The following is a 22,534-nucleotide window of genomic DNA, read 5'->3' on the forward strand; positions in this document are numbered from 1 at the left end:
AAACAGGATATCGCTATATTTTTTCAAAGCTCTCCCAAGTGATTTTAATGTCTAGCCTGGCTTGAAAATCATTGATCTTTTAAATCAACGTGGTATGACCGCAGTAAAAATACATAAAATCTTGGGCTTCATTTCTAGAATACAATGACGAGATCAAAGGAGGCTATCAGAACCACTATTATAGCCAGGTTGTTCGATCTGCTATCCAGGTGACACATTGTGAAAGGTGATGTTGACAAAGGAGAGAAACAGGTGTCACCGAGGACAGGATGATGATATGGTTTTCAAAACTTGAAATCTTTTCTTGAAGAGCAGATTTAGGAAAATTACAATCCATCTGCATTGCTAACACAGGGAAAAGACAATCAACATAGTCTGTGTTCCTCCAGGAGGCAGAGCCAGAACCAATGGATAGAAGTTAGGATGGCAACTTTATCAACTCAATAAAAGTAAGAGCATTTTGATAAGAGCTTTTCAGCCACAGATGAACAATCTGTAAAATACTGAAGCACAGGCCAGGTGATCTGTCATGAATATGGGAAAGAGGTTGAACTATAGATATTTTCTTCCCCATTGTACAAATAACCTGAAAGAACACCTAGAGGCTTCATGAAATTTCTCAAATCACGTCCTAGTGGTTTAGAGGCTAAAACAGAATGACTGAGGGGACTCAGACTATTGGGTAGAACCAAGCATGAGCGCTTGTTCTTTGTGTGACCTCGGGAAGTCTACCATGCCCTCCTTAGCACTAGCCAAGTCTCTGGGTATAGCATACCCTCAAAGAGAAGTTGGTTTTTCTTTTTGTCTTTCCAGATAGAAATTTTAGTTATAGATTTCACTTAGATTGCTATTTAATGATTGATCAGACATTTTCCACTTAAGATAGTTCAATTAATATACTACAGTAAACTCAATATAGAAGTGTTATGTAGTGGTAGCACTATAACCTTTAAGTGCTAAGCTAGATCAGATTCTCCCAACCTGTGCTGCACATTAGAAGCACTTGGAGAACTTTTAAAATAACTGATGGCCTGGCTTCACCCCAGAGAATGGAATTTAATAGGTCTAGGTAGGGTCACAACATTAAATGCTTTTAATAGTTCCCAGATGATTTTAATAGGAGGCTAAGGCTGACAACCACTAAAAATTTCTAAGGTTGTTCTCTAAAACTTCAGAATTCAATGCTTTATTTTCATTTAATTGCAAATAAGTATATTGTTTGTTGAAAAACAGAACAAGTTAAAAAAAAAAAAAACCTGTAGCCATGATCAGACTTTCGATTATAAATTTATACAGAACACAGCAAGCCATTCAAATTTTGGTTCGTCTTTCTGAACAGTTTTGTAAATTACCAAGACTCAGTTGTCGAAAGCTAGCTCATCATTTTGGGTGGCACGAGCCCAAGAGGAGAATAACTTAATTATGTTGAGTGACAGAATTAGCTTTCACAAGGATTGAAACAGGCTAAAATTATAATTTAAAACCAATAAAATTTAATTTAATAGCATTCTATACTTGACTCATGAAAAATGTGAAAGTAAACTGAAGTCATGGCTTAACAGTGTTGTTATGAGAAGGAAAACAAAATTTTTCCTGACTGCAAATTATCAGCAGTACAATACAGTTGCCCATCCCTCACCAAAAGTAATTTGATACTTAATTTATTAACAAAAAATACAAAATATGAATGAGTCTTCTCTTTGCTTCTATACCACTTATACCTAGTACTACCTAGCATATTAAGTTCAGATCTGGCCACCACCCTTCCACAGCTATGTTGATAAACCATTCCAAATGTAGAGGAGAGTGATACTGATACTAGGACTTTGTAAAATCAGCAAGCCAGTCAGCTGGGAGGAGCAGTGAGGGTGGTCAGACAAAGACTAGTGAAGAATCTGGTATTTTTAAATGTGGAAAAGGTAATAAGGTGAGGCATAGAGGGGTGGTAGGTGGGAGGCAACTGTTGTGATTACGGCTGTTAAATATTTTATAAACCCATATTAAAAGGTATTAGGTTTTTCATATAATTTCCAAGTGTACCCACATAAACTTTACAAAGAAGTTACAAAAGACAGTCTTCATTACAGTTATGAGAAAAGCTTTGCTGTTTCTGTGTTAGAATGCAGTAAATTGCCTGTCACCAGATTGTAATGCAGGGTTGATATCTAAATCATGTTTGTAATTTCAGGTACATGGGCTTGTAACAGATACTCATAAACATTCACTAAATGAAGTTTTCAAGTAAACCTGGGTGATCAACAACCAGGAAAGCCTGAAAGATGATTTGTTTAGGGTAGAGGTAGGACAGACTTTGGACTATATAGCTTTTAACACTACTTCCAGTCCTCAGATTCTATTGTTCGATGACACAAATTAAATCACAAAATCCTAAGATAACTCTAGATTTTTATTATTTGTAAATCAACATAAACCTAAATTCATCTTCTCCTAATAAAGTGTATATCTTTTTCTCACACATGTGATTGCTGTTTTAGTCAGGTTAAAATAAGCGGTCTTGCAAGCCTTGAAACTTCAGTGGCTTAACATAGAAAACTTCATTTCTCTCTCGTATAAATCTGTTGTGGTCCTAGCAGCTATTAAGGACAACTTACTTCCAAATAGTGATTCAGAGATCCAGGCATCTCAATACATATGCTTCAAGGTCTCTAAAACGGGCTCATAAATGTGTGGCTTTGCAAGTAATCCACATAACTTCCATTCATTGGCCACTGGCCAAAAGCAGTTCCATAATCCCACCTAACTATTGGTGGGTAGGAAATCTGGGAAGCCCATGTATATTCAGCTAGCTATACATGTAACTGTCAACAAAAGTAAACCCTCAATGAAGATTAAGATTCAGGGCTACAAGCATCTGAGAGAGGACACAAATTAATCATGTCATACAGACAAGTACATGTTCTGTAATTCTTGTTCTGTCTTCATTTTAGAACTTAAAAAAATAATGTAACATTGGATTAAAAATTTGCAAGAAAATCTACTGGAGGATGAAACTGTCTAGAATACAGTGTAGATGATATTCTGTCCAAAAATAATAGATTAGAAAATTTAATGTCAAAACAAATGTCCCAAATTAGATGAAACCCCTCTAATCAATGGCAAGTTAGATGGCAAGTTAGATGTGTTTATGTTCATTCTCCACATACCTACTTGAAATATAATTAATCATAACTCCTGAATCTCATTGCTCCCTCTTAATTCTTATTACTTTATGCACTTAAATTTGCTCTTTGGTACCTTTTAAATATCTCAGATTGGGCAATTCACTTACCAATTTTAAAAATAGCTCCTCTATATTGATTAAAAAATAGGACCTCACAAGAACCTCAAGAGAGGTTCTAAGTTCTATTTTTTCTGACATCATCACAGTTATCACTTTCCTAAATAATTCATATTTTGAACAGAGTCCTACAGGTCCATAATTCTGAAATTATAAAGTTTTCATTCCATTATTTATCACATTTGTAAGACCAGACTGAATAGATGTTAAAATGACATTTGGTCAAAACCAAGAGAGGCCACACCCAATGGGCAATCGAATCTGAAATTGGGGTAACAACACTAGTTCCAGAGTCAGTACATATCAAAGCTACACTTTCCTTGGCATTTGAAAATCCACTGTCTTCACATATTTCTATTTTAGAACTATTTTCTAGTTTAAACTTAGAGGATAAAATATAGAATTTGTAGTCACTATATAAAATAACACTTTTTAAAGCACCTTTTAGAAAACTGCTTTAAGATGTATAAAAGTAAATTCAATTTGAAACACTTACTGAATGTTTAATACAAATACACACAGTAAGCATACACTAAGCAAATTACTCATAAACTGAACCCTCCCTCTCTCAGTCCTTTGGCCCAGAATGCTGAGGATAACAGTGATAGCAGTTTCCTTTTATACTGTCTTAGTGCATCACTGTATCCAACTTGAGGCCACCTACATATTCCTTTATTCAGGGACAAACTGTACAATATTTCACACATCTTTACTTCACACAACTACAGTACACATAGGTTTATTTTTTGGCTACCTCTTAAATTCAAAACACCTATTCCCCCTCAGGGATCATTTTGATTCAAATACAATAAAATTTCAGATATAAAACCAACTTCCAGTTAACACACAAATACCTACTATATGCCAGACTGTATGCTAAAACTGAAAAGGTGGAATAAGACCCAGTCCTTGCCCTCAAGGAGCCCACGGCCTTATTGAGGAGAATGAAAGGCAAGTAACAATCCAGTATGCAAAGTGCTCTGAGAAGGAAAGCCTATTAGAGATACATTATAGGCAATTAATCCTGTTTCAGTTATCCATTTCTGTGTAACAAACCATGTGGAAACTTAGTGACTCAATAAATTATCATCTTTTATAGTTCTGTATGGGTTTGCTTAGCTCAGCTGGGTGTTTCTTGGCTGAGGGGTCTCACATGTGGTTGCAGGCAGATGTTGACAGGAGCTATATTCATCTGAACTGGGATTTGTCTGGGACTGATGTCCAAATAATTCACTCATGTGGTAGAAGTTGATGCAGGAGCTTGGTTTCAGCTGTTGGCCACAGTGCTTGCACATGGCCTTGCCATGTGGCAGGGGCACAGCATGGTACCTGGATTCTACAGAGAATGCCCTAACAGTAAATGTTCCAAGAGCTCAAAACCACAAAGCTTCTCATAACTCAATGTGGAAATTAGGCAGTCACTTCTACTGCATTCTGTTGGTTACAAAGGACCCACCTGGGTTCACAATGGTATGAGTACTGGGAGGCATGGTTCATTGAGGACCATCTTTGTCGACTTGCTATCACAGGCACAAAATCGTTTCAAAAACACATATTTTTAAAATTCCCTCTCCTCTTGGTTCATAGGTCAATGGAAAAGCTGTCTGAGACAATATGAAAATCAATGATGCCACTCTAGCATTAGCTGAAGATCCCCTTGATTTCATCCAGAAGCCAAGACACTAAGTGACCCAAAGGAAGAAAAGGGTGATCAACGTGGCTGTGCGGTCAGTAAGTAAATGTGCAACAGCTGGAGTAAATTAGAACTAATTTAGTGCATAACTTCAGCAGGAATAAATTTTGTTAATCTTCAAAAAGTCAAAACAAGGATTGTAACTTTCACAGTATCTGAATCACCCAAATTTTACTACAAGACTCTTGTCCTCATTGTTGCACTTACCAGTTCCATACTGATAATAAAGAAAAATTACGATTGACCTTTTCCTAACAAAGAGCAATTTTTAAAATTTTGTTTTTACAATAGGACCCTATGGAGCTGTTGTTTTAATATTATGTAAATTAAGTAATTTTATCTACTCTAAACAAATTGCTTTATCAGTTGTAGTCGAATCTGACTACTCTTATGCTTATTTTATTATTAATCCAAGTAAATATTCTCTATTGAACATAGATTAGCAGTTTACAAATTAGATAAAAATAGAAAACAAATCACTTCAACAGTATTAACTAGAAATATGCTAGCTACTCCTTATTTCAGAATAAGGTGTCACAATTCTTCCTTTTAAAATGTTGTATTGTATCATACTTAAAAATATATAAGTAATTCCTGAATAAAAGCATCCAATATTTGTCATTTTATTAGTATTAGCCTTTGGGAAAAAATTTGATAGCATGATTTTATAAAGCTCTTGCATTTGCTTTAAATTTAGCTAACTATTTTGACCACAAGGTGGAGCTGTGATGTCACAATTTGGCAAGATTTGTAAGATACAAAAACTGTAAATACAGACGAAAATAATTTCATAAAATAGGATAATCTCATCTTGCAAATATGCACTATTTAAAATTAATCAATTCTCCAAACATTAATTATCAGAAGAAAACTATCATTTAATTTGTCCAGTTCTCACTTAGCAGTTATTGAGCTTTATCATATATAAATTGTCTTCAGTAGATGCAGAATTATTCTGTCATTTCACATCACGATCCCAGATTTAGTGACTTTAAACCAGTGTTAAAATGTCTTTCAAAATTATTTTGTAATTAATCACAGAATAATTCATTAACCATTACAAAATATAATGGTTACATTACATCCTTATTTTGTTATCCAATATTGACTTCAGGATCATCCATTATATCTTCTAAAATAATTCTTTCAGTTGATTATTTGTGTTTTGTATTGTTAAACAGGCAGAAACTTCTAATTTTCAAAAGAGAGTATTCAGATTTTGAGTCAACCAAATTTCAGTGAAGATAGACTAGCATGCTAAACTCATCAATTGTCTCTCGAATTATTAAATAAACAAACATTACCACCACTTCAATAATATCTGTCAGGAATGAAACCACTTTTCCAAATGAATGTTTCCTGATCTATTTTAATATATTAAGAATAAAACAAAAATATATCCATACATCTGTGGATGGACATTTAGGCTGTCTCCAAATCTTACCTATTGTGAACAGTGCTGCAACAAACACAGGAGTGCAGATATTGCTTCGGTACACTGATTTCTTTTTCTTCTGGGTATATATCAAGCACTGGAATTGCTGTATCATATGGCAGCTCCATTTTTAGTTTTTTTGAGGAACCTCCAAACTGTACTCCATAGTGGTTGTAATTAATTACATTCTCAACAGCAGTGGTCCCAATGTGGAGGGGTCCCTTTTCTCCACATCCTCTCAAGCATTTGTTATTGCCTGTCTTTTGAATATAAGACATTCTAATTAGGGTGAAATAATATCTCATTGTAGTTTTGATTGGCATTTCTCTGATGAACAGTGATGTTGAGTATATTTTTAAATGCTATTAGAAAGATTTAAGACTTATAAAGTTCACAAATCCCTAGCCTGTTTACTTACCTTCCCAGTCTAATTTCTTTTATCAAAATAATGTAATTATGCAATACTTCACATTTTTAAAGCATTTCTACATGTACAATTTTCTCTTCTCATTATTTCTTAGTGTACTTCTATTTTAATCCAAAACTCATTGCATTAAAAAGTTTTATACATTTCCCTATTTTTCTTCCCAATGGCTTTTTGTTAATAATTACTCTTAAATAATGCTGTGGCTTGCTATTCTAAAAGACCACAAAACAAACAGTTCTGTTTGATACACTGCTTTCATCAAGTCTTGAAGACTTCAATATTCCACAACAGTTAACCTCTAGTCTAGTCAGAGGGAGTTATTTACACAGACTCAATTATGACTAAAAATTCTACTGGGCTCTTCTGCAACTTTAAGACATCTGTTGAATAACCATTCCAAATTCCAAATGAATGACAAGTTACCAGCATGTCATGTAAAATGGGCTTTAGGGCATAAAAAGCAAATAAATCAAGACATACGTACGTCAGACAGGAAAACAGAAGTGAGTACATAAAGAGATTCTGTGATGAGGATGGACCACTCAACTCATATGTTCATTGTTTTCCACATTTCTATTCCATAGAAGGATATTTGACCTCTTAGTTACCAATACAGATAAATTACTAGTGTTTTCAAAGATGAAGCAGAATGAAGATTAATGCACTGGATGACTACTGAAGTATCTATATTAAGGAAAATATTCATATTGATTCCTATGCGCATTAAGAATTAGAAAAAATTCTACCACGGTGAGCATTTAAAGCACCTTGGTAATGTATGTATACACATACACACACATGCACACTTGTGCACACACATGCGCACACACACACGGTTACTATTGACATCCATATGCTTCCATTTATTCAAATTAGTTACGTGAATGTCTCCTTTTCCTTCCAGTCTTTTTTTCTTTAAACAATCAATATACAAATATATTTCTATAATATTTCAAAAACACAAGTGTAAAAGGTAAAAGGCATAAATCCTATTTACTCCTCCATGATCTCATACCACTCTCCAGAGTTGTTCCTCTCTAGGAAATTTTCTGTAGGTTTATACACACATATATAGTATTTTGTTTTTAACATAAATGGTATCATACTCTAAATAGTGTGACTTTATCAGGTTCATCTGTCAGAGATATCTGATTGTTGCAGATACACAATAAGCCCTTGGACTACATGTGTTTAAACTACGCGGGCTCATGTGTATGCCGGTTTTTTCTGTCTCTGCCACCCCTGAGACACCCTTCCTCTTCCCCTTCCTTCTCAGCCTACTCAGCGCGAAGACAACAAGGATGAAAACCTTTATGATGATCCACTTCCACTTAATGAATAGTAAATATATTTTATCTTCCTTTATAATTTTTTAAATAACGTTTTCTCTAGCTTATTGTAACAATACAGTGTATAATGCATATAACATATAAAATAAATGTTCATCAGCTGTTTATGTTATCAGTGAGGCTTCCAGTCAACAGTAGGTTATTAGTTGATAAGTGTTGAGGGAGTCAAAAGGTACATGTGGATTTTCGACTGCACGGGGATCAGTGCCTCTAACGCCCATATTATTCAGGGGATAATTGTTTATATATATGGGTGTGTGTGTGTGTGTTTTTTAAAAAGCCTTTATTATATTGCATAAAATGAATGAATCAAACAATAGATGTACTTTCTGTATCTTCTGCTCTGTGTGTTTCAAGCTGTATTTTTCTCCATCCTTCCAATTCTACTCGTTTTCCGTTTTTCAAATTTTTTAATCTACTTACGGGAATTTTTCTAATTTTCTCTCACTAATTATGAATCATCTTTTTAAAGCTACATTTTCTATTATTTCATGGAATGTAGGATAAGAGGAAAGACAAAAAAAATGTGCTCAATAGACTACCTGGATCCCATTTCTGAAAACATGGCATGAGACTGAAATAGTTATGCTAAGTAACCACCCATGGATACCAAAATGGAAAATAACTAGTACCTGGGAGATGTCTTTGAACTGTACACAAGAGATATTAAGCTGGCTTGCACTGGTAGGAACGAACTGATCTGCTTTTATAACCAGAGTCTGTTCCGATGAGTTGGCATCTACATCATACCAGGTGTTACATATTTTGAAAACCATTCCTGATGTACAGTAACATAATTCACAAATCATTACTAAAATGTCTCCTCATCCTAGTTGATGGATAGTAGAAATTTTCTTTGGGTATTAAGTGTCGCCAAAGAAGAGAACAGGAGTAGAACCAACTTCCTTATCTTTTTAAGTCCATCTCACAGTGACTATAATGTCTTCTTCATCAACATATCCTTGGTGCCTGGAACAGTGCCTGACCCATAATAGAGACCCAGAAAATATTAATAAACAAATAAACCTATATTGAATAACATTTGGCTTCTATTTTCTCACTTGGAAAACGAGTTAGATCAAATCCCTAGTCATCCTAAAATTGAAGATTTTATAATTTCATTTATAATTCAATAGTTTCGTATATCATTAAATCTACTAAGCAAAATGAAAAATCAAAGGCTTCATTCTTTCAGACAATTCCATCATGTATTCACTTTGGAAGATAAACACCAATAATAGAACAACAAAACTTTCTAAAATTATTTTATTTTTTATAATTTTCTAACACATGGTGTTAGAAAATGAATTTTGGCACCGTGATTAAGAATTTCTTTTCAAGTTTAACCTTTACATTAAAAACAGTAGCTACAATAAGGATATTTCAACCTTACTTAGAGAAGTGATAAAACATCAAGTCAACAAATATTTTTGTTGGAGAATTTTTTTATAAGCGGGATAGAGGGAAGTTAACATACACACTCAGAAGAATAAAATGGAAATTATGCCAGGAAGATAAAAAAGCAAATAACCCTCCCCCCAAAAAAAGAATAAGGAGCGAGACAAAGGGCAAAACGGAAGAAGCAAGGCTCAACAACTTTGTTTTCCTGATATAAAATTCAAGTACTTAAAAAGTTTTTTAAAAAATAATTAAATGCACTACTCATCTCAATGAAATTTTTCGTTTTCCTATTTTCTAGAACTTTCTAAAAAAGGAAACAAAGCAAAAACAACAACAAAAAAACCTGTTTGACTTAAGGACACTTGCTGATCTTGACACTTGATAATACTTTAAGAAATGGAAAGGTTTTCCTAAATCTAATACCTGCTTAATATAATCCACTTTGGAAGATTCATCTGAAAGAAACATAGGGTTTGATTTTTAATACAAATATAAAATAATCTGCCTTACAATCAAAACAAAAATGTTTTCAACTGTATACGCTCCTCGGTTGTGTTTTGTACCATTTTCTTGAGGAAAACATTGTGTAATTCTTTGTGTGTTCCCTTAGTAACTACTGTAAATAAGACCTGCATAGGTGTTCAGAAAAATACTTAGTTGCGTACAAATCCAGTTAGAATCTGATTTTCAAGGTTTTAAAACATGGTAATTTTCATTTATATCCATTTTGTCTACATTTCCTCTATATTTTGATAAATAAAAATCTTCCCATGCTTTTTTTAAATAAGAAAATATTATTAGTCTTGTTATTTGTACCTAAATATTTTATCAATTTGAAACACAAATTCATAAATTGTCATTATTCTCAGAGGCAACAAAGCATAGAAATAAATATTTAAGTTTTTTCTTTCTTTTCTTCTTCAATCTGTGTTTTAAGGCTCAGAGCAGACATTAAGAAATATCAAACAATTTTTTATAAAAAGTTTTTCAAATGTTTGGCCCAAAGTGAAGTTGTTCTGTTGATGTTATTTAAATATTCCTCTCATCTTCTCAGCCACAACTTCAAAGACGTGTTCATGCCAGTCATTCATCCAAAATAAATTTCAATTCAATGAAAAGTAAATAACTTAGGGATCTATAAATGACACTGCAATGTATCTTGTTCCATTTTTAACAGGAAGTCCTTCATGCAAATGTGTGAGTCTCCCAGGATGCATGAAGCTCCAGCCTTTTCGTGGTGACTCAATAGAGCAATTGTACCTTAGAAATTTGCAACCACCTCCCTAAAAAAGTTAAAATGAAGAAATACATCAGATTATATTTAACCAGTGGCAAAATTCAAATTATGTCATTTGAGCAAAATTTTAAAAAGAAACTAAGGCCTAAGGCAAAGTCCTTTTCATAATGATATATTTCTTTTGAAAAATCTAAAAACACAAGAGTCATAATTACCTGAAAGTCTTCTCCCACGTTATTAAGTGCAATGTTTATGGTAAATGTAGAAGCATCATGATGAGGACGAAGAGAACGCTGTCGTTCAGGGGAGTATTTTACTACAAAATTCAGTAGTGCAAATCCCTGAAAAAGCAAAGTAAGCCAGTGGATTTGCTTATTAATAAAAACATTAAAAAGAACACCTGTGTAAAAATGGGTAAGAAATAGGCTGGAGGGGTGAGAGGATAACTACCTTTGTATAATAGCCTGCAAAGACCTTCAGTGTAACTGGTGCAATGAACTCCCGGATAAAATGAAGCCATACGTTCTCCAGATCAACTTGCTTCATGTGGATATCATCAGTTGGGACATTTTCATAACCACCAGATATACGGCTATCCTAGAAACAACATTAATGACATAATAAGCTGTACTCCACGTGCAATTCCCATTTATATTATAGTATTTTTTTTCAACCACAGATCATAATAGACAATAAAAATAACAGTTGTTCCAATGTGGTATATCATCTGCTTTAACTGTAAAATTATCAAAATAACTTAGGTAACAGCTTTGTCAATGATACAATGACGAAACAAAGTAATGTAAGGTCAGTAGACTCCTTTCCTACTTCTTAAATGTATATGTGAAGTTTAGCTATAAAGTAAATAAAATTGACTTCCTAAGCCCTCACATCCTTTCTTAAAAATGAGTCTTTTTTTACAGTGACCCTTTAGGCAGTCTCAGCTGCTTGATGAGCATACACTTGGCATATCTGCTGTCTGTATTACCAAACACCAAAAACAAGCTTTCCCTGCCCTTCCTCACTTCTATTTGTAACACTCAAAAGTTTTTGAACGATTGCTTTTCATTATTTCATCACCTACTGACTTAAGTTCTTCCTTATACTTTAAGCTTCCCTCTCCCTTATCAGCTCATTACCTGGGGGACATAACCGTGCAGAGGCAGTAATATTCTAGAGTATTCTGCTAAAATGGCATGTCTGTTCTCAGAGGAAAAGAAACACATCTAACCACTGGCAGTAGTATTTCCTGCCAAGTCTTTGACACTGAATGCAAATGCAAAACTGAATTACACCTAAGGCACTCAGATCCCTCCTTCCTATCTTTACACACAAAAACAGATTTCAGAGCCAGATAACATTTGCCTTAGAATTTTCACCACAGCTCACTGTGAAAACGCAAGGAATAAAAAGTGGCCTTGGAAAAGAGTGATATCACTCTGTAAAGACATGTGTTACCTAACAAACTCTGGCCTGAGGACATCGACCCTTAGGGAACATCCAGTGTAATTACATGCATAAATGAGAAACCCGCCCAAACTAATGAAATTACTTAAGTGTTAAAAAATTGGTTGGTGGGAGAAGTAGACTGAAATCAGAGCCTTGGCTAGCCAATTTATCTAAGTCTAGAACTCAGAGATATATGAGAAAAAGCATATAACCCCTCCGAATTCTCTGAGTATCTACTTAACCCCCACATACATTTTAGTTCTTAGTGTGAAATTACAACTTACATGATGTTTTCCCCCAGACCATTTGCCGTAATGTTCCATTTCTTCTACCAATTCATCACAGGCTTTTTCAGAAAATATGGGGAACCAAAAGACATCTGGACAGGGCTATAAAATATGCATCATCGTTAGAAGACATAATAACTTCTGTGTCTTAATAGTCTAAAATAGTTATTTTAATATGTGTAAAATAAAAAATCCTGTATGACTAGGAAACATAGTTTTCTGTCATGGTTTATTGACAGTATTTTTTTTCTCATGGTACATAAATAATGGTGCACCTCAGAATTGATGACATCTTACATTCTCAAAAATTAGGTATTAACAATAGTTTTTAACACTAAGCTAAAAGAGAATTCATGTTTCAAAGATGTCTCTGAGAAAAGACTCTTTCAGAAAGACAGCCCAGTTTCTTCCAAAGATAAGCTTTCACTGCAAGAGTTCTACATCAGAGATCTGTCAACAGTTTCTATTTTTAGTGGTTTCAGAAAGCTATGACACATAGGAGCATGCTTTTTAAAAAGGCATGCTTTTAAAATGTTAATTTCTATGTTCTACATTTTACAACTGTATGTTCCTTAATGCTATTTAATCAGTAATTGAGTCAAATAAATTTTACCTAAAAGGTAGTTTCTCCACTTTCACATCTTCTGTGAAAGTAGTATTGTATTAATAATATTTCTTCTGGAAAATAACAGCAAAATTTTCTATACTTTGTAATCATTAATACAAACCTGTTCAACTATATTTTCAGTGAAAATCTTTGAATAATCACGGTTTATATACTTTTCCTTCCAGTCCTATAAAAAGAAGTACATATTAAAACAAATATCTTTATAAATACTTCACTGAAAAGTATAAGGCGTATGCATTTTAGAAATTATTCAACTTATAAATGATTACGTATAGTGGACAAAATAGTAATTTTCAGAAATCACAGTATATAGCTTAATCTTTGCCTGGTTCTGAATATGCTTATGTCATTCTATGAAATACAAAATTTTTATTTATGAAATATTGTACCTCAGGATTTTAAAACTTAAGTAATCTTACAGTGAATAGATTTACACATTTTACAGATGCTCCTTGACTCACGATGGGGTTATGTCCCAATAAACCCGTGGGAGGTTAAAAACACACAGTACCCCGATAAATCCAACATAAAGCTGAAAATTCCTAAGTAAAGCCACCATAAGTTGGGGACCATCAGTATTTTAATATATACACAGAGTAGGTAAATAAAGGTGTGCTTAAAGGTAAAAGACAAGGAGCAAAATTCTACCAACAAATATTTGTAAAAATGAATTAGTGAACTAATTAACTAGGGTCTGTCTTATATGTCTATAGTAAATTATTCTAAATTTGATTTTTTAAATGAGTTTTTAAAATTTCTGCCTTCACTTCAGTTATTAATATTTATCAAGGAATAATCATGAGTTTACTAGCACTTGCACTTCTTTCAGTTACTAAAATTAAGGGTTAGGGCTCTATATTAAAAAATGGTTTCTCTTTATTCTAATCCATGAATTTGATTCTTTTTGACCAATCTCTGGCATAAAATCCACACACAAAGATAGCTCAACTTTTTTCAACAAAAGCTAAAGAATTATTTTATTGGGACAAGTTCTTTATTCAAATATGGATATTTACTAAAATATTATTAATACATGGAGTAATATAAATATCCAAAAAGTTCTCTTCTGAAATTTAGAATATTTCTAGAAATTATTAATTTTCTCTTTACAAAGTGCAAATACAGAGAGCCAGCAGGGAGGAAGTGAGACACAGACTCAAAATAATTCCAATCAAAAGATGTTTTAAAAGATATTTGCCTTAAATACATCTTTTGAGGCTAGATTTTAGGGGCTGAATATTTATACCACAATTTATGTCACTGGTTTTGCGTATCTGTTTATATGTAACTCAAACATTTTTTATGTGGAGGAAACAAAGGTATCTTCAAAATTTTAATAAATTTCATGTTTATATAGTATATATGGATCAGATTTCTATATTATCTCATTATTCCCTCTAATATTAATTAGCTTTCTGATTCTAAAATATGGCAAGAAATTGAATAATCATCCATAAGATTTAAGAACTTTTACCTATAGCATTTTTCCTGTGCATCAATACTGATTTTTCTTCAAGTTAAAGTAAAAAAAAAAATCCCCTAAGATTTTATTTTAGGGCATTAGTATTCACATTTCATTTTAGATCACCTTTCAAATCATTGAGCAAACTGTGACTTTATTAATTTCTTAGAAATTCTGATAATGGGATAATCAATAAGCATTTTGCTATGGGGTATCCCTCACAAGGCATATTAATCAGGCTGATTTAACAGAGAACAAAGAAAGCCATGGAAAGAAAAGTTGTTCCTACTCAGTTCTGATATTTTCATTGCTTACTTTCCAAAGACTTGAATTCTTACACAAATGTCTACAATTCAGGATATAATTCAGGATATCTGACCAAGAACCTAATGTCACCCAAGAAATCAAATAATTCTATCCCTCAAGACACCAAGAGATTCAATGGTGAAGTGAAATATGGAATTCTACCCTCACGACTAGAAAACACCTCTTTTCAGCTTTATTTCTGTGAAAGAGGAAGGTATGTGGTTAAAATGGAACAAAAGTACTTTTAAAATAACAAAATGTCAAAAGATAATATTTTCCTATTCAGAATATTCAGAGACTACTACATTTACTATCCCCATATCTCAACTATTCCTACAAAATAAAGGACAATTCTCATCAGGTGGATTGAGTCTGCAATTTAAAACTTTTACTATTGGCAAGGGGAAAATCATTACAGCAGTGTTACAGGTTTGATTGTTGAAGACAGCATTTTCCCTTGAATAAGTGTGCCACTTGCCTAACAAAAAGATGTCCCTGTAAAACACAAAAGGAGCTAATTACTGTACCACTCAAATCTGTAAAAAATAAAAAAAAAAGAAGAAAACAGATTTTAAAAGGAAATTGTTTCTTCAAGTTAAGACTCTTCATATGCTGAATCAGCTTTCTCTGCAATTCTCTCTGGCTATCTTTGATGTACATTCACAAAATTGTCAAAAAATAATTTTAAAAAATGTATTTTCCTAAACAAAATTTTTGAATTTTCTTCTAAAAAATCAAACTATTATAATATGTGCACTATTTGTAAACATGTTTCTAAAATTGTGATTAAAACTGGATGGTGCTTTTGAATACACAAAACAAAAATAATAGAATATTGGAAGAGAACAAATTGATAATTCCCTTCCCCAAAGCTAATAAGTATCTTAATAAAAACAAGTTATTGGTCAAGTTTAGATCTACTCTATAGATCATGAAATACAATTAATTATGTCGTTTTAATTTTTTTCTTTTTATTTACTTTTTAAAAACAATTTTAGCTTTTGGATTCAGGGAGTATATGTGCAGGTTTGTTACAAGTGTATAATGCATGATGCTAAGGTTTAGGGTATGACTGATCCCATCACCAAGGTAGTGAGCACAGTACCCATTAGTTGGTTTTTCAACCCTTGTCCCCCTCCCTACTCCCTCACTCCTCTAGTGATCCCCAGAGTCTACTGTTCCTATATTTATGTTCACAAGTACCCAATGTTTAGCTCCCACTCATAAGTGAGAACATGCAGTATTTGGTTTTTCTGTGCCATTAATTCACTTAGGGTAATGGCCTCCAGCTCTCTCCATGTTGCTGAAAATGACATAATATTGTTCTTTTTTATGGCTGTATAGTATTCTATGGTGTGTATGTAACACATTTTCTTTATCCAATCCACCATTAATGAACACCTAGTTTAAGTCCATGTCTTTGCTACTGTGAATAGTGCTGCAATGAACAGATACAGGTTCATGTGTGTTTTTGGTCAAATGACTTACTTTCTTTTGGCCATATACCCAGTAATGGAATTGCTGGGTCAAATGGTAGCTCTGTTTTAAGATCTTTGAGAAATCTTCAAACTGCTTTCCAAATTGCTAAACTAATTTACATTCCGACCAACAACGTACAATCATTCCCTTTTCTCCGTAGCCTCACCCATATCTGTTGTTTTTGACTTTTTAATAATAGCCATTCTGACTGGTGTGAGACAGTATCTCATTGTGGTTTTGATGTGCATTTCACCTTATGTCATTTTAAAAAGCCTCTAACCACATTTCATATTATTAACCAACTGATTTATAACCACTTACAGTTATAGAAAAATAATAAAGTTGAGTATGAAATACATACCACAGGATTTTCAAAAATCTGCCAGAGGTCATTGTTATAATGGGAAGTATTGTAATTAGCAGTGGATAATAGCCTTCCAAATTCATGTCTATTAGAAATGTACATAAATACACCCTATATGCCAGAAAATAACAGTATTAATCTTAGAGGTAGGTACAAAAGTAAATTTAATCATAGGAAAAATATATAGAAGATATTAATTTCTATCTTTATATTTCATTTATGAACATGCATTTTTAGTATACATATAAAATGTGCATAGTTTAAAATAAAAAACTCAAATTTTGATTATGAATTCAGACACCACACAAAACTAGTAGATAGCACTGACACTCAACTGAAAAAAAGAAGAATGGACTGTTTTTGTCCCTTTCTCATTGATCCTAGATGTAGACATCAGGGAAAAAATTCCTGTTTGAAAGCAGAAATATTTTTGAGACACAGTGCAATGAATTATACCTCTTTTGGCTTCTTTCTCTTTCAAAGAAAGCATCACATTTTTAATCAAGAATTCACTGCCAGTTATATTTCACCAGTCTGTTTCATTCCTTTCTTTTTCTAATGTTTAAAGACTAACACGCAAATGAGTCATACATTATAAAGGCAGATAAAGAAAACCAGTCTCATATTCTTGCCCCAAACCAGACAAATGTGGCAAACACCACTAGGTAATGTGTTTCTTTTTGGACCTGTTTTAATAGTAAAAGAGTTAGTGATTAATAACTCAATAAGGTGCACCTAAACCTTACTGTAATCAAATTCTATTTTATACCTACTTCTATCCTCTTCTCTCCCTTTAAAAAGAAATAAAAACCTAAAAAAAGAATGAAAGGGACTTAGGTTTAACTTTCTCACCTGTCAGCCATAAAATATAAATCAGCTCAAAGAACCAAGAGTTGACTATCACACAAGACCCATGCCCAAGTCACACAAAACACGCAAACACATACACAGATGACTGATGAAAATCAACATTTTACCAAGCTAAATGCAAATAAGGCCCTTAAAGAAACTTTACTACTAGGCAATATACTATATCAAATATTAAATAAACAAAAATAAATAAAATAAGTAAAAATAACACCTTTGGGGGGCTGAGCATTTGGAATGTTTCCGGAGTAGGGGAGTCTTTTTCCCTTTGTAAAGTCTAAAATGAAGAGAAGCATTGGGTAAGTTGACCTGTACACCTGCTCTCTCAGGTATTCTTTGGTAAATAAAAATAATAGCAGCTGTTGATCAAAAGCTAACATTCTGAAATGTCCTTCATAGACAACATGCAGAACAAGCAAAGCTTATAGCGCACACAAAGAAACATCTCCAGCTCTTTCAGCCCTTCTTTTCTTTTCTTTTTGGGAGGTGTGGTGGGGTCAAACATAAGTCTAAGCTCATTCCTTAGCAGAACTTTCATTAGACACATAAGACAATGGAAAAAATGAGTAAGAGAGGCCATTCCATGATGCGCTGTTGAGTCAAATTAGCCAAACATGAGCACAAAATACAATCACAAGTACTGAGGATATTCAATAATAATGCACACAGGTTTGTAGAGAAAACAAACATATTCAAACAATACATGCTTTGTTAAACTAAGAAAAAAATACTTGCCAACTTTTCTGACTTTTCATCAAATCACAATTGCTTATATAAATTTGGAAATCGGAAATAAAATAGCCCCATCATTTCTAAAACCAAAAATCATATCAATATATTCTAAGCCATATTTATGCATTTTGAAAAATTATTTTCTAGTCATTTTAAGTTTTATAATAAAAGTACATTTGTAGTGCAGCAAGGTATCATTAGTATTTTATTTAGAGTAAATACACTATATATCTCAACACTTCTACTAGTTTGGTGGTAATAATCCTGCTTTCTAAGAATGTGAAGTTAATAATAATTTTAAAATTTTACCTAGTTAGAGAAAATGTGGACATTAATTTTAGAACAAAAATATTCTTAAATCTGGAAATATTGTTTCATCGAAGCTTATCTAATTAATTTTAATTAGGTCAAGTTTTCACTATAGAATTTCAAATTAAAGATGTATTCTTAAAAGAGCAAAGCTGATTTGTAACAAATACATCTTTATTACTGAAATCCAACTCGGTTGCCTATGAATTAGCCCGAGCACAAAAACTAACATTTTTCATACCATTTCTATAAGTAAATGTTAAATTATCTCCAAAATTACTCCCAAATTTTTTAACACAGAACCAAAAAAATTGGCTAGTACTTACAAATTAGCAAGACAAAGGGCATCAAAACACAGTGACACACCAACTGGTAAAGCAAGCCATCTTATAAGAACATTCAAGCAAGCCATCACTGCATATCTTACCATTTCTCTAGCATTTCGGCAAAGAGCCATATCAGGATCCAGTTTATCACGAACAAAATAGTTCCTTTCATTCATCTCTGATCGGAGTGTCTTTCCTTTAATTAAGTACACATTAGCCATATATGGGACATTCCATACTCCTCTGAAAGTAAAGAGAAGACATTCTTATATACCACAAATACAAACAATTTTAAGTTTCATTTTTTACCTTTTTAAAATAAATGCTTTGTGTTTAGATTTTGTATACATAAATTATTGAATCAACATACAAATATATTCAATGATATATATATAAGATTACATTGTATACACTATATTTAATGAGATTTAGGAGATAAATCACTGCCCCTTTGGATACATTTCAATTTTGGGTTGGTATCTGTTTGGCATTTGTATTATAGCTATCATATCTCAATCAGTTGTTACAATTAGACTATTATAATCTATTGTATAGATGGTGTTTCTATTTAAAATTAAAGAATTTGATAGCATGAATCATAACATACAACCAGTGGTGCACTAGACCCAGCTCATACTGGCTCCCCAAAGTTAACTTTTTCTGCCAAGTCCATATTCAGTAATTTCACATTGGAAACTTGAAATCAGCCATGGTAGAAGTATTTACACCAAACAAATGGGCAAGCACTTTAAATCAGGGAATCCTCCACCTCCAAAAGCCAGTTGTTACACATTTACCAAAATACCACTGAATATAGCCTAAAATTCTCCAAAATTATATTCTCTTACCATTCATTAAGCCATCTTAAATATTTTATAGAAAAAGGAAAACATGAAGAAATACAGCTGGGAGCACATGAACGTTGCATCCTTTCCCACATCTATATTCTCACTCTGAACATGACTGATTTCATAAAAACTGCAAAACAAGTTTTGCCCCTAAGACTGTGCGCCTTTCTTTTAGAGAACATCAAGGCAAGATCTTGACCAAGAAATGCAGTTAGATATTAACGGAAATATGATATTATGTCTTACTAGACTAGCCTCAAAGAAAAATGCCTTAAGGAGTACAGCAGTCCCCGCCTTATGTGAGGGTGATACATTCCATGATCCCAGTGGATGCTTGAAAGCAGATAGTAACAAACGCTACACATACACTACGTTTTTTCCTACACATATATACTTATAATAAAGTTTAATTTATACATAAAGTATAGTAAGACTAACAACAATAATAGAACAACTATAACAATATGCTGTAATAAAAGTTACATGAATGTTTACACTTTCTCTATCTCAACATATCTTCGTATTTTCAATCCACAGTAGACTTGAAACCATGGAAAGCAAAACCATAGATAAAGGGGAATTACTGTATACAACGTGTCAGCTAAATTCAGAAATTAATCTCTGGGGAATTATTCAGTGTTTCAACTTATACACACACACACACACACACACACACACACACACACAGTTGCTCCTTCGTGTAGCTTTTGGACATGAAGTGTATTCCAGATCAAAAGCTTCTGCCATATTTTTTTCCTTATACTTTAGACAAGAATGACAGGAGGTTGGACAGAAAATCACCAATGCCTAAAGCAACTTGAAACAAATTTTCCATTCTACTTTCACAAACTCTCATTTGTGATGTGCCCAAAGATAAAATCAGGTATATTGTCTATACAACTCACCCAGAGTCAATACAACTGCATAGAAACAACAGAATACGATCTTTAATAGTCTTTTCTCCTCCACTGTGCATTTTAATTGCAGCTAACAAAAACCTTTATTGTATTTACATCATTCAGATTGAAGCTTTCCACACCAATTACTATTTCCACAAGCAACACATCTTTTTACCACTCAACTGTTTGAACAGAAACGTGTGCCTTTTTTTTTCTAAATGTAAGGGCACATCCTTTTAGTCCTGAGAGTGTACTGCCCCTTTTTAATCAGGCTGACATGTTTGAGAACTAAGGCAAAGCATGTAACGTCTTAGTCACTCTGGTCCATCATATGCATGAAAAAAAGAATGACATTCTTCTCCAATATTACCTTAGCAAAACTATTTCAATTGTGATTATTTTTAGTAATCAACCATTGTCTCTGAAATAAATATAAATCATGCACACACTTTTCAGCAAATATATTCTTTTCAATCTCTAGAAGTGAAAATCTAATATTGGTAAAAAAAACTTGTATTTAAAGCAGAATAATAGCTATTTCACACAAAAAAACTCATGCAATCAGGAATACTGGAATGTTCTGGCTGTTAGTGTTACTGTTGGCTTAATTATAAATTTTAAAACCTATCAAAACAACCCTTAATTATAACCATTAAAAAGTTAGTAAACTAAATCCCCTTTCCAAACTTTTAAATAAAGAGTATTACTCTTCTATCAACCATAATGTGAGTATGGTAAACATATATTATCTCTTAGTATTCCCCACAGCAATGAGCTTGTTCCTTTGAAGATTTGGGACTTTAAAAACATTTTTTTTAAATATTAGTTTTATACTGGTATTTCAGGATTCCAAGTGGTCTTGGGTTCTCAAATTCCCATTAACTATAAAGAAAAGAGATGAATGCAAAAAAAATTTCAAGTAATACTAACAAGACTACATCTTTAGATTATGGTATTTCACATTAAAATATTAAACCAAGTAACTTACACTCTATTCCCTTGAACAATATCCACATAATCTTCAGATCGTGCATAGTATCCATCAGGACTCAATGCTCCCCAGAAATTGGACCACAGCTTTCCATGACGAGTTACAAGAGGAGCAATGATCTTTCTAAAGACAGAGAGAGTGTGTGTGTGAGAGAGAAACCTATATAATTTATTTTTAAATTACCACAGAATTATGTATTTTGGGCTTAGCATGACATATAACACAAGAAAGCTCATTCAACAAACCTGTAGTTAATAAAAATAAAATAAGGATCTTCTTTCCCAACATCTTTTCTTAAGTAAGTATATTGCTAATTTTCAATCATATTTCTTAAAAAGAGTAACAAAGAAGGAAAAAGTAATTGAAAATGCTAATGAATACATAAAAATGACTTTTAAAAATGCCTTGCTTACATCCAACAGAGGGAAATTACTTTAGTTATTTAATTATATTTAAGTTTAACTAAAGTATTTCGGAACCTATATTAAATGAAACCAAATATTTTCATTGTCACTGGGTGAACAACAGCCCCTGGTGCATTTAAGATATTCAATGAATATTTGTTGAATTTGTAAAAAATGAATGAAGATGAACTGAGATGTTTGTAAACAGGCAAAGTTTTCCTGTAATTAAGTCTCAAATTACTTAAGTATGTTTCCAGTTTTCCATGACTTTAAAAAATGACTTGTGATTACAGTAAGCTAGTCCTGGCAACACTGAACTTTCCTTTAACTATTTTAGAAAGCA

At 32.9% G+C, this 22,534-nt stretch overlaps 1 protein-coding gene across 12 annotated transcripts in view; it reads right to left on the minus strand.

Annotated features, from left to right (window-relative positions):
- Positions 1-9,454: 9,454 nt before the first annotated feature.
- PLOD2 (procollagen-lysine,2-oxoglutarate 5-dioxygenase 2) overlaps positions 9,455-22,534 on the minus strand; it is a 91,548-nt gene continuing 78,468 nt past the window's right edge. For 6 of the 12 annotated variants that reach the window (XM_016942114.4, XM_063807245.1, XM_016942115.4 and 3 more), the window contains 9 exons: positions 21,785-21,910; positions 19,151-19,292; positions 17,897-17,959; positions 16,813-16,926; positions 13,305-13,370; positions 12,574-12,678; positions 11,291-11,437; positions 11,056-11,181; positions 9,455-10,886 (listed from right to left, as the gene is read on the minus strand). In XM_016942114.4, coding sequence (XP_016797603.2) covers positions 10,731-10,886; positions 11,056-11,181; positions 11,291-11,437; positions 12,574-12,678; positions 13,305-13,370; positions 16,813-16,926; positions 17,897-17,959; positions 19,151-19,292; positions 21,785-21,910 — 1,045 coding nt within the window. In that variant the 3' untranslated portion in view covers positions 9,455-10,730. The remainder of the gene's footprint in view (positions 10,887-11,055; positions 11,182-11,290; positions 11,438-12,573; positions 12,679-13,304; positions 13,371-16,812; positions 16,927-17,896; positions 17,960-19,150; positions 19,293-21,784; positions 21,911-22,534) is intronic. The other 6 variants (XM_516801.8, XM_063807248.1, XM_063807243.1 and 3 more) reach the window with 1 other exon arrangement.

This window comes from Pan troglodytes, chromosome 2, assembly GCF_028858775.2.
Source record: "Pan troglodytes isolate AG18354 chromosome 2, NHGRI_mPanTro3-v2.0_pri, whole genome shotgun sequence".
NCBI classification, from domain to species: domain Eukaryota; kingdom Metazoa; phylum Chordata; class Mammalia; order Primates; family Hominidae; genus Pan; species Pan troglodytes.